This window comes from Cicer arietinum, chromosome 1, assembly GCF_000331145.2.
Source record: "Cicer arietinum cultivar CDC Frontier isolate Library 1 chromosome 1, Cicar.CDCFrontier_v2.0, whole genome shotgun sequence".
Taxonomy (NCBI): Eukaryota; Viridiplantae; Streptophyta; class Magnoliopsida; order Fabales; family Fabaceae; genus Cicer; species Cicer arietinum.
The window spans coordinates 11,655,741-11,667,903 of NC_021160.2; the positions used below are offsets into that span (position 1 = coordinate 11,655,741).

At 27.6% G+C, this 12,163-nt stretch overlaps 1 protein-coding gene across 3 annotated transcripts; it reads right to left on the bottom strand.

Moving 5' to 3' along the window:
- Positions 1–460: 460 nt before the first annotated feature.
- On the bottom strand, positions 461–7,229 carry LOC101505822 (oxysterol-binding protein-related protein 4B-like). Of its 3 annotated transcripts, none has more exons than XM_004487919.4 (7): positions 6,936–7,229; positions 5,652–5,804; positions 3,387–3,638; positions 2,834–2,930; positions 1,953–2,244; positions 1,399–1,501; positions 461–770 (listed from the first exon to the last, which is right to left on the bottom strand). In XM_004487919.4, exons 1-7 carry the CDS (start codon positions 6,936–6,938, stop codon positions 519–521), a joined length of 1,152 nt encoding a protein of 383 aa, XP_004487976.1. In that variant the 5' UTR covers positions 6,939–7,229; the 3' UTR covers positions 461–518. The 3 variants fall into 3 exon arrangements, with proteins under 3 accessions (XP_004487976.1, XP_027188439.1, XP_004487977.1); XM_027332638.2 differs by having other exon boundaries at positions 5,652–5,828; XM_004487920.4 differs by having other exon boundaries at positions 5,652–5,798; positions 6,936–7,228.
- Positions 7,230–12,163: the final 4,934 nt, after the last annotated feature.

Below are 12,163 nucleotides of genomic sequence, written 5' to 3' on the forward strand. Positions count from 1 at the left end.
TTGTGGAGCAGTCAGATCAAGAAAAATTTCTGCTAGTGGAATCTGTAACTTTTTTGGGTACAATAAGAAGTTTGTAGATTGCATGATTAGAATATGCAAACAATTTATAATCTTCAAGTACATGTATGATATTTTAAGTCTAATTAAGGGATAAAAGAGTATTGAACTCAACATTTGTGTTTGTTAAGTATAAGGTAGCCAAACTTGTAATCAAAGATACAATTGGTTCTTTTTATGAGGTTGAATAATTCAACTGGTTTGAAGTAAAGATAAAAAAGTTAAAAGTTTAAATTATGATAAAGACGAGAACAACTCAATTTTTATAAAATAAAATATTGGTTTCTTATGAGAAACAATCAATATGAGGTCTATCACAAGGTAGATTTAAATTGCTTTAATTCATAGATAGATTGGTTTGCCAACTAATGATGACTTTGATAATAATTTCTCCAACTGATAGTTTGTAAAATAGAATATATTTATTATAGTAACGGTGAAATGGTAAACAATATAACAAACTACAAGGTTACAATAGGAGAGGGTGGGACCCACTTTTGAATAGGTAAACAGTCCCAATCCCCTTCTTTGCTTTGAGACACTATGAAATGTTTAGGAACCCAAGTTTCTCCTTTGGACTCTCTTTCTCTCATAACCTCCCTTTGTCTTTCCTCCACAACTTTTTTTGCTTCTCTTGCTTTTTCCCAGTCTTTGTTCAAGATGGCTTGACTTAACTCACTCCAAATAAGTGCTGATTCAGTTTGCCACACACTCTGTTGAAGAAAGCACAAGAGAAATATCAGATTAAATTCAGGAAGATGTACACATTCACAATCATAGTTTACTTCAAAAATACTATGCTTTTGGTGTTATTGTGCTATCATATGCTATATAGCATGACACCTTGGATTGAAGTACTGTTTCAGTTTGGCACTGTCACTTGTAATTACATTCAATAATTTTTATTTTTTTTAATTATTACTGATGTCTAGGTAGACTACATGTAAGTGTTAGTGTCGTGTGCGGTGTCTATATCTATTTCAATGGATCGTAGATCATATGCATGTAACATCATTACTCCCCTAATTGCTTTTCATTCTCTAAATCTTCATACTTTGATTGGAACAACAGAAATCAAAATCTGTGCAAGGAAAATAATATCATAAATAATATTTTAACATACAAGTTTGACAACAAATTTTAAAAACAATTTAGATAGTTAGTACAGTTCAAATTTATGGTTAATCATTAATCATCCACTGAACTTAATTGACCACTATTTATAACAGCAATAACCACTATTTCAGGTGTATATTTAAACATAAAACATGATTATTCAACATCATGGTCATTTGAACACATGAGCACATTGCGCACACATACACACATATTATGCATTACCTCTGCATCCTTGACAACAGGAGCTTGTAGCCTTGTAATAACTTCTTTTGCATCATATATTACTCTTTCATCTGAATTATTTGTATCCTTTACTGTTACAGTACTGCAGCATATGATAGGATTAGAAACATAGTATATTAGTATCATTGAAATATTACAAATATCAAATTGATGACTCCACTATGTTTTAATAGACTAAATACCCAAATTGATATTTCAAAATGATCCTTGAAATTGTATAATTTATTCCCTCACATTATAGATATATCAAAATGATCCTTGAAATTGTATAATTTTAATCAAATCCGTCCCTCTCTATTAGCATTTGCAACGACTAGAATGAAAGTAGGTAGTATCAGGGATGAATTTGAAACTAAGTGAATAATGTTATTCATGAATTTGATGACAAATCCAGACAGAAAGGATAACTTGATCAACAATTTTCAATTCCAAATATCATTGTGGAATATTGATAATGTAAGGGAACTAGGTTGATCTATGAACAAGAATAGGGAATTTTTGAGATAGGAATTCAAAGCTTGAAAGTGAGATACCTATCCCAATGGCCATTAACTTTATATAAAATCTTTGATGTCAAAGAATCAATGATCTTCCCCTTTATGAGTCTTCTATTTCCACCAAATCCAAAAAAAGATTGACTTATGTAACTCAATTCTGCCTCAAGGCCTGTTTCTATACACTTGATATTGACATTCCCAATCCAATCAATTCCAGGGACAGGAAGAATTCTTATAAACAGATTAGGTGAATTCATTTCATATGTTTCTCCATGATTCAGGAGCTTTAGCTGCCTTTTTCCATGCACCTGAGCCTCCACTGAGCGTCCTACATATTTGAAAGAATTTATTTTGTAAAATTGATTACGGTCGAAAATGAGATAAATGTAAAGTGATTTATATTTTAATACATCCACACAAAAAAATTGATTTTTGTCGATTCCTATTTAGATAATTTAGATCAAAATTGCTTTTTAGAGTGTATATGTATGTACAACTTTTAATAAATTTGAGAATTTATTTAATGTCATTGCAAAAGTTAGAAATCTACACTTTTGGATAGAATTGGTTTTAGGGCTGAAATCAACTTCAGAGTTGGAAGCTTAACATAACTAATTTGCAGTAGTGGAACTAAACATAGGCTTAGAAGAGAAGATAAATGATAATCATAAATTTGTGCATGATTTGAAATTGCAGTTGCGGTTACACTACAAATTTTTATATTGCAGTAAAATATAGAAAAAATACTGCCACAAGTGTAGTTGCCATGCTGTTGCAGAAACATCTAAAATTATTATAATACGGCCACAGACCGTAATTTCTATAAATCTGCTACAGGTTTAGTAAAGGCAGTAATTCATTTAACAATAATTAACTTTCTCTTATGACAAAACAGATGACATATTAAAGAATTTTACCATTGAACTTTGCAACAGGGTAATGACACCATATGATTTCTATGTTTTCTTTCTCATCAGTTGCATGAAGGGCGGATAAAGCAGGGTGATGAGATACCTGCAAACAATCAAAGACAAGAATACAATTATCTATGCAAAATTAGTTTAATTATAAACTAACATTGTAAAATTTATGCAGATATCCAATCATATTTCTCCATCATAATATATTACTTCTTGTAAAACTTGTTTATAGCCTAAACATAAATCTACATAACAAACCTTCAATCTAAAGTGTCGGTGCGATATAAATGACTATGACAAATCAAGTAACTTTGATGTAAAAAAATGGATGAAAATCCTAAATAATCTCAAAAAAAAAAAAATCAATTCCATTATTTTAAAATTTCGTTAATTTTAAACATGCAGTACTAACCGGTCTAGTGCAAGTGGTTAATACGTAGTATGGTGTAAGTGTAAGTGTTGTAAACATCAGGAGGATATTGAGTTTGATTCCTACTTATAAATTTTTTTTTGATAAAGAGCATGTAGCATAATAGAAAAAAACACAAACCTGTTCTAGTAAGACATTGAGATTACCCTTGGAAACATGATGTGTCTCTCCAAGAATAGGATTATAAGGAGCAGTACCAAACATTGGAGGGCGTGTGGTGGAAATGCTCCATGCTACAACAGATATGAGTCTATCAATTGGACTCTGTCCAGTGTTACATTTGCTTAATAATCTATCTGATGAAGCTGTGGAATATATTGATTCCCCATAACACTGAAGTTGTGACTTTGGAAAATTGAATAGAGGTGGTAGCTGCACTTAGGAACCAGCACAACACAATATTAACATTTTTATGTACCCTGCAGTTATTCATAAAATAAAGGAAAATCTAAGACTAAAAATTTGAATTCTTTGTTTTATAGTCAAATATTAATAAATTACTGGTTATTTTGATTGATCAAACTACCTACTTAAACAACAATTTGAAGTACTTAATCTTAATTTAAATTTTTTGTTTATCTATAGCCATGTTTATTCATATATGCATGCACTTCATTTGTTTCAAAGAAAAAATGCATGAAAGAAGAGAACTTTGGTGAAGTTATCTTCTGTACTAGTTTTCTTTGATTTGGGTTCCTATCAAAAATCGATTTCCAATGAACTAAAAAAATTCATTAAAATTTAACATTGAAATTAAAAAAAAAAACATATACACCTAAAAACCAATCTTGATTTACTATCCAATTAATAATAAATTATTTTAAAATCACTTTTAAACTAAACATTATTATCAAAAGTATAATAAATTTAAACCACAATTTGTGCCAAAATATTTCTTTTCAAATCACTTATATTTCAAAAACATTTCCACTAAAGTCTAACACTATATTTGGTTTGAGTGAAAAAGCACACACTATATTGGTTTTAAAAAGAATGAAAGATGAGTAAAAGGAAACAAAGAAATGTAAGACAAACAGAGTAAAAAATTAGATACTTTTTAGTGCAATTTGGCTCCACTAAATAGAATAATTCATTTTAGAGAAGAAAGTACGTAATATAAACTAATGATCGGTTAATATTATGTGTAAATGTATAATTATAGGTGGTTATAATATCAACAACTGATCTATTCAATTTACTAATTTATCACTTTAGAGGAGCCGAATTCTTTTTAGTGTATATTTGGTTTGTAGTGACAAAAATTAATTTTCATTAAAAGTTGATTAAATGTCAAATGATTTATGTAAAACTGAATTGAAAAATAAATTTTAGTGTAAAAATCATGTTTGAATTTAAAAACTACAAATTCTAGTATTCTAGTTTCAAGTTGAAATTAATTTTGGAGGCAAAAACACTCAAACATGTCAAAATCAATTTACACCTTTAAAATTGTTTTTGAACCAAACATACACTAATTAATTGATTGCAAGAGAAAAATGAAAGTAAATAAACTAAAACAAAACATCTACGACTTGTGTCATGTTGGTTTTTATTTGATTGTGTAAAATGTGAGCAAGAAAAATATTAATGTAAAATTAAATAAATATTCTCAAACTAAACTTATTTAGAAATCATTAAAAAATAGAAAGATTTCAAACAAGAAAAGAGAAAGATAATTTAAAGTGTTTATTATCTAATAATAGATCCATCATATACATTATTTTAATTCTATTTTGTCAGTTTTCGATAGTTGTGTGAAGCGTTAAACCCTAAAAATAGAATAGTAGGTCGGGGTGCGATAGCAAGTTACAATGATAGTGGAATTCATAGTAGGAAATACCGCTACCATCGGAAAAAGATAATGGTTATTTCATAATTTCTTCTCAACAATAGTTGTTTCATAATTTCTTCTCAATAGTTGAAAGAAAACTTTGGAGTGAATATGTCTCTAAAACTTATCAAATATTGGATTAAATATTGAAATTATAAACATCCCTAAAATTCACAATTGTATCTCTAAAATTATCAAACTTTGGAGTAAATATGTCTTTAAATAAATTATTCTTTATTTAGGTGACATAGATTAACGAGAAACCAAGTGTTTATTTATTGTGTCACATGTAATTAATAAAAGTTTACATATAAATTTTGACCCATACTTTAAAATTCAATAATATATTTATCAATTTTTAAAGTTCATGTTTACAATTTGGATGATTAACTTTTCTATTCACTAAAAAATAATCATCAGATATTCATACATTATTATTTTATTTGGTTCTTATTTCTTCTCTAAATTGAAAGAAACAGAGAAATTTAATAAATAAATAAAAAAGAAAAAAAAAACAAAAAACCTAGAAAATATGGCTGTGAAATTAAACTTGCCTGGAAACGTGAGAGATCAGATCCTGGCCGCACATTCTTAAGGAGACTTAATAAACGCTGTAAAAGATTAGGAGCACAGTAATTTTCCTCTGAATCTGAATCGTCTCTTAATGAAAACGGCTTCGTCAATACAATGTTTGTAATCTCCTGCATCTCCATAATATATAAATTGGAATCCTAAGATTTGAATTTATGATATTTTGAATTTGATTAGGGTATTGGTGCACACAAATTCATACATCTATTATTTTATTTATAGCCTTCGTAGGGTTAATAATTATATATGAATTCCCATTAATTGATTATCTCACGCGCTATGTATTTTGTCAAAATAATAATAATAACTACTTTATTATGTGTACAATTATATCTAATGAAGCAAGAATGAATTAATTGCGTTTACAATGCATTTGTCATTTGATAAGGTTCTTCTTCGCGGCTTCATCCCTATATAAACCTATTCTTATAGTTGATAAGTTAATTTAATACTTTGTAATATCTTATGTCATTTGATTAATACAACAACTAATATTTGTTGCAGTGACAGAAAAAGGATCTTAATCATCTAATTGGACAATATTTTTCAAGAAAAAATAGTGTTCATAAAATTTTAAGTTCTTTTTTTAGTTTTTCACATGCTACTTTATTTATTTAAGATAATCTTATTCGATTAGTTTTTGACAAAAGTTAATTTATGGGTAAATTATTATGACAAGCCAATAATTCCTCTTTCTAATTGGATTTCTCTTCCTGCTCAACTCTAGCGCCAAGAATGCTAACAATTCATCTAAAATATTATTGAATTATTTTTCCAAGCGTTAAGTGCACGAAAAGAGAAAGGGGAATCAACTTAAGTCTAAAGTACTAAGACGTTCACATGTACATTTATGTATGCTAAAGTGAGTAATCATTATTATAATAGCATAACATGTAGAGTATATAATAATGAAATAAAATAACGATCCACCAATAACTACGATGAACAAAACAAAAAAGTTCTGAAAAAAAAAAAAACACAAAGGTTTCGGAGTACAGCTTTTGGTCTTTCTTTCCGGTCACAAGATTTTTTTTTTCTTCATAATCTTTCTATTGAAAATAATTATATTTAAGAACGAAAAACTCTTTCAATCGAGATTCTAACCAGAATTTATTTAAATAAAGAACTAACCTCTATTCAATCAATTATCCCTATTGATTTCAATCGCAAATTTATATACAAAGAAATTAATAGAAAGGAGAATATAAAAACATAAAAGAGAAAAGAGAAAATGAGAAAGTGTGTACCATGTAATAGAGGAAGAGTGGATTAATGAATATTGGCGATGGTTTTGATGATATGAGAATCGGAAGATAATAATATAAGATGAGAAAATTGAATGTGGCTCAAAAATAAAAAGTAAAAAATAAAAAAGGTGAATGAGTCGATTATGATTTGATAAAAGAAGAATAGGAAAATGATATGTATGGAAAGAGCCGTTTGCAATTTTCCTTTGGCGCAGATAAAACAGGATTCTGGGTATTATAGCAGAGATTAATGTCGATGCTTTCTTTGTTTTCGTCATTTAATTTGCCTAACCCCTATACCCTTTATTCTTTTTGTTTATAAAAATTATTATGGATTAAAAAAATGAATTATTTATGTTAGCCTATTGCACTTAACCCTACCAGCCCACTCCTGGGAAAAAATAAATAAAACTAGCCTTACATCTTCTTCTTTCTTTATATAACACTTTTTTTTATTCCTAAACGCTATGTCAATTTTTTTTTATTCAAATAAATGATTTTCACGCATATTTGATTAATTTTATTATATAAGTGTAGTATTTTATTTATTGTTTCGGTATGATATTATTTAATTTTTTATTTTATTGTGGTGTTTGTTTGATTTAGATTGTATATTTGTTTTGATCTATTATAAATTCAACAAAAGACTTTAACTTTGTCAACGTTACAAATATAGAATCGAAACACTTTAATTTTATTATTTTTATAAATTTTTGTTAATTTATACTATTAATTTAGATGTATTGAATTTATTTACATATTTATATTTTTTATTTTAACGACTTTGAATTTATCAGTCAATATATTCTATTAATTTGTATGAATACATATAGGTTTGTTTTAGTAAAAAAATTAATAAATGACGATTTTGTAATGAAAGTAATAATTGAATAAAATTAAAAACAATTTTAGAAAAATCAACTACTTTTTAGAAAGTAGAAATCCTTCCACTAGATCTAACTGGGACTTGGATCATTACCAATTCCTCCATCTTCTCTTTAGCAAAATTAGTTGTTTGATTAATTTAACAACGAAGATTTGATTTAAATGAAGAGATGATTGTACAATCTCATGAAATAGGATTCTCGATAGAGTTTATGAGTATATTTTGAATCGTTCAATCTTATATTAATAATCAAAATTATTATCTAACTACATGATACAATCATAATAGTGAATTAGGATTCTCTTTTGACATTACTATAACTCGTTTTATTCAATAAGAAACTTGACAATTACACAATGTTTTACTTTCTCTTTAAAGTTAACGCTTTTCATGTTTATTTTTTTCCTGTTGAAATATTGTTTTTTTAAAGAAAAACAAAAAGAATTTTTATTAAAAAGAAGTGAAATCCAAGTCCAAAATGGGATGAAAAGCAATATATATAGCTGGGATTCTCTTTAATCCACATTCTGTTGGGCTAACTAAGGGCAATTTTTTGCAAAATAGGTGAGTAAATTTAATTTTTCGATCAAATAAACATGAAGAGAGGAATATATTAGACACCTCCAATACTTAGAAACCTCTAGTCTCAAAGTATAAATATTTTTGTCATTGTTTATAAGATTATAAGATAAAGTTGTAATTTTTAAGATACATTTATTATTTAAAAGAACTTTTTATGTTTATTAAATGTTTTATCCTTGATAATTAATGTTTGACTTTTGAGATACATTTTTATGAGACGTAAATTTATAAAAATATTAAAAAAAAAATTGTAATGAATAAATTTCTAAATTCTTTTTTTATAATTTGAACCATAAAGAGAGTACATCTCTATCAGAGATGAATCTATAAATTCGATGAACGTGGAGTTGATATTCATATCAAATTAAATAGTAATTATTAATTAAAATCACATAATCAAAAGGTTAAAATTAAAGCTGATAAAATTAGATATGTCTATTACTATTTTTCCTCACCTAATCAACATTTAAAATAGTAAAAAAAATCAAATATGGCATAAAAAAACACCCATTGATAAAAGTATTATTATTTCGATTTAAACCAACAGTGTTTTCTTTTTTAATGAGTACCACTTTATTTGTCTACAAGTTATAGATCAATTTGTAAAAATGTCAGTATTGGTAAATTTTATATTATATTTTAAATTTAAATTTGAAATTTTACACATGTGTATGAATTTTTAGTAATATTTACTATCTTATATATAAATAAAAAATATTATTCCATCTTGAATAAAATATAAACTAAATTAATTCATATTTCCTTCTTAATGATAGTTTATTTAAATTATTCCTAATTTAATTAAAAGTTTTTATTTATTATTATTATCCAATTTATTAGTTATAGATGATAACTTAAGGCAATTTCTTAATATACATAATTAGATCAGTTTTTGTTTAAAATTCATTTTGATGGATACCATTTACTTTTATTATATTTAAATTAAAATTAAACAAAGAAATAAACCAAACTAGTTCATGATTTTACTACTATTTTTAAGAACAAATTTTCCCTGTTTTTTTTTTTTATTTTTATTTTTTATTATTTTTCTGTAAAGAACCAAAACCTCCTTTTGTGTTCGATCCGTTTGCTCAATTACGAATGAGATCTTGTATGCTATACTAATGGTTAGAACTGTCAATTTGACAAACCCACTAATTATTTGTCTCAGATCACATATTAGAGAGGTTAAAAAAATTTATAGTTAACAAAGTCATAAAAAAAAAAGCCTCTAAAATTTTGTGTGATTAGTGTGGTCTATCGTCCCACTTTTTCAAAAGGAAATTTCGATTTAAAAAAAAATTATTTTTTTTCAAGAAATAATTTTTTTGATAACAAAGTTTCGATTTTTTTCTGATAAAAAATAATTTACAATTTTTTCTCGAATTTTTTTTTTTAATTTGAGAAACAAAAGATTCAGTTTTTCTTGAGAATTTTTTATTTTATTTTTCTCACAAAATTTTTTGAGAAAAAATGATTTAAATTTCGAAAAAATTTTAAGAAAAAAATCTCAAATTTAACAAAATAGTGGGTCTATGAGCCCATTCCTTAAACTCACAAAAAATAGAGGAATGTACCGTGCACCCCCACAGTTTTACCTCCCACCCCCCCATATTTTTTTATTGACCAATCTACCCTTTTTTATCTTATATAAAATTCCTCAACAAATTTACCACACTCTTTTCTCACCACCACTTTCGAAAGTTATCCAAAAAAATTTACTATTCGAAAGTTTCAAACTTTCGAAACAATTAGAGGTGAGATTTCAACAATATTTTCGAAACTTTTGTCAAAAAATCAAAGACTCGAAATGCAATTTTTCCAGAAAAACCAAAACATTCGAAACTTTGGTTGAAGTTGAAACTTTCGAAGCTTTAGTTTGATGAAAATTTCGAAGGTTTCGTTAAATTTGAAACTTCCGAAACACAAACTTTCAGAACTTTTGTTGAAGATGAAAGTTCTGAAACGTAAGTTTCCAGAACTTTCAAAGGTTTTCATCAATATGAAACTTTCGAAGTTACACAGGTTCGAAAGTTTTGAAAATTTCAATTTTTTTTTTTAAATTTATTATTATTTATATATATTATTATTTATATTTATTACTATTTTTGAAATTAGGTATGAGTAGAGTTGAGGTTCCTGCCTCAAGAAATAGAATAGATTCTACAGACAAATTCATCACTGATCAGGTATTAATATTACTGATAATCCATCATGGATAAATTTTTTATTATAACTATATATTTGATGTTTTATTTGAAACATATTTTGTAGGGTTGGTGACCCTTTACACTATTGTGGAAATCTGGGCTTTGCCCTCAGATGAGAGTCAGGACGGCCCTACTGGTTCGTACCCTACGGACAGGGATGGAGATGGGAACGCTTGACTGCTGTTACGTTAGGAGGATCTCACGGGGCGCGTGGAGATTACTCAGGGTGTATAGCTTTTTGGTAGGATGATCAGATTAGGATGATGTATAGGGACTAGGGGTCCTTCTTTTTGGTTTGAAGTATTTTTAGTTTGGAAAACTGTACTTATACAAATATTATCAGTTTGATATCATCTTTGGACGGGTTCCATGTACCAATTGATGTTGTGTAAATGTTTTGGATTTATAATTGGAGAAACTTTTCCGCTGCGTAAATTGTAATGACTCAATTGTTTATCCAAAAGCATTTCCTGATTTATTTCTTTGTTCGTTTTTAATTACCTTTAGAAAAAAAAAAATATACCCTCGCTTTGAAAAACGGGGTGTTACAATCGTTGAGAGGTCCGTATACAGAAATGCAGCATCTGTTGAAGTTAATACAACAAGAAAATTATGTGCATTGGACAAGAAGACGGGAGAATTCTGATGTTTTGAGAGATATATTTTGGACGCATACTGATTGTATAAAGTTGTTAAACACGTTTCATTTTGTTTTGATATGTGATAGCACATACAAAACAAATAGATATCGGTTACCACTACTTGAAATTGTCGGTGTCACATCTACTAGTTTGATATTTTCCGTTGGGTTTGCTTATTTGAAACAAGAGCGACAAGATAACTTCATATCGGCATTTGAAAAGGTACGAAAGTTGTTCAAATCTGAGACTTTAATTTCTAAAGTTATTGTGACTGATAGAGATCTTGCCATGATGAATGCGATTAGTGTTGTGTTTCCTACTTCAATACATTTGCTATGTCGTTTTCATATTGAAAAAAATGTTGGGGCAAGATGCAAACAATATGTGAAAAATGATAGACAAGAAGAAGTAATGGATTTATGAAAAAAAATTGTATATTCGACTAGTGTGGAGGAGTATGATCATCACCTGCAACATTTTGAGCTAGTGTGTGCCGATATTATTCTTTTTGTTGATTATGTAAAAGATTTGTGGTTCACACCTTACAAAGAAAGGTTTGTCAATGTTTGGACCAATAGAGTGATGCATTTGGGGAACACAACATCTAACAGGTATTTTTAAATTTGATTTGTTTGTTTTAGAAAATATGATTTACTAGTTTATGTGATTTATTTTAATTTATATTATTTAATTTATTTGTAGAGTTGAGTTTGCCCATTTGAGATTGAAAAACATGCAGCAAACTAGTTTTGGTGATTTGTGTAAAAGCTGGGATGCAGTGAATATGATGTTGAAGAACCAAATATGTATAATTCAATCTTCTTTTCAGAAAACCATCAAGGATGTTGAGCACGGGTATAATTCACCATTTTTTCGAAGTCTACATCACTGTGTATCAAGGAAATGTTT

Coding starts and splice junctions, on each gene's coding strand:
- LOC101505822 (XM_027332638.2), bottom strand. Junction 2,245..2,833: donor CCCTGTTGCAAAGTTCAATG/GTAAAATTCTTT, acceptor TCAAATATGTAG/GACGCTCAGTGGAGGCTCAG. Junction 771..1,398: donor CTGTTGTCAAGGATGCAGAG/GTAATGCATAAT, acceptor TTTCTTCAACAG/AGTGTGTGGCAAACTGAATC.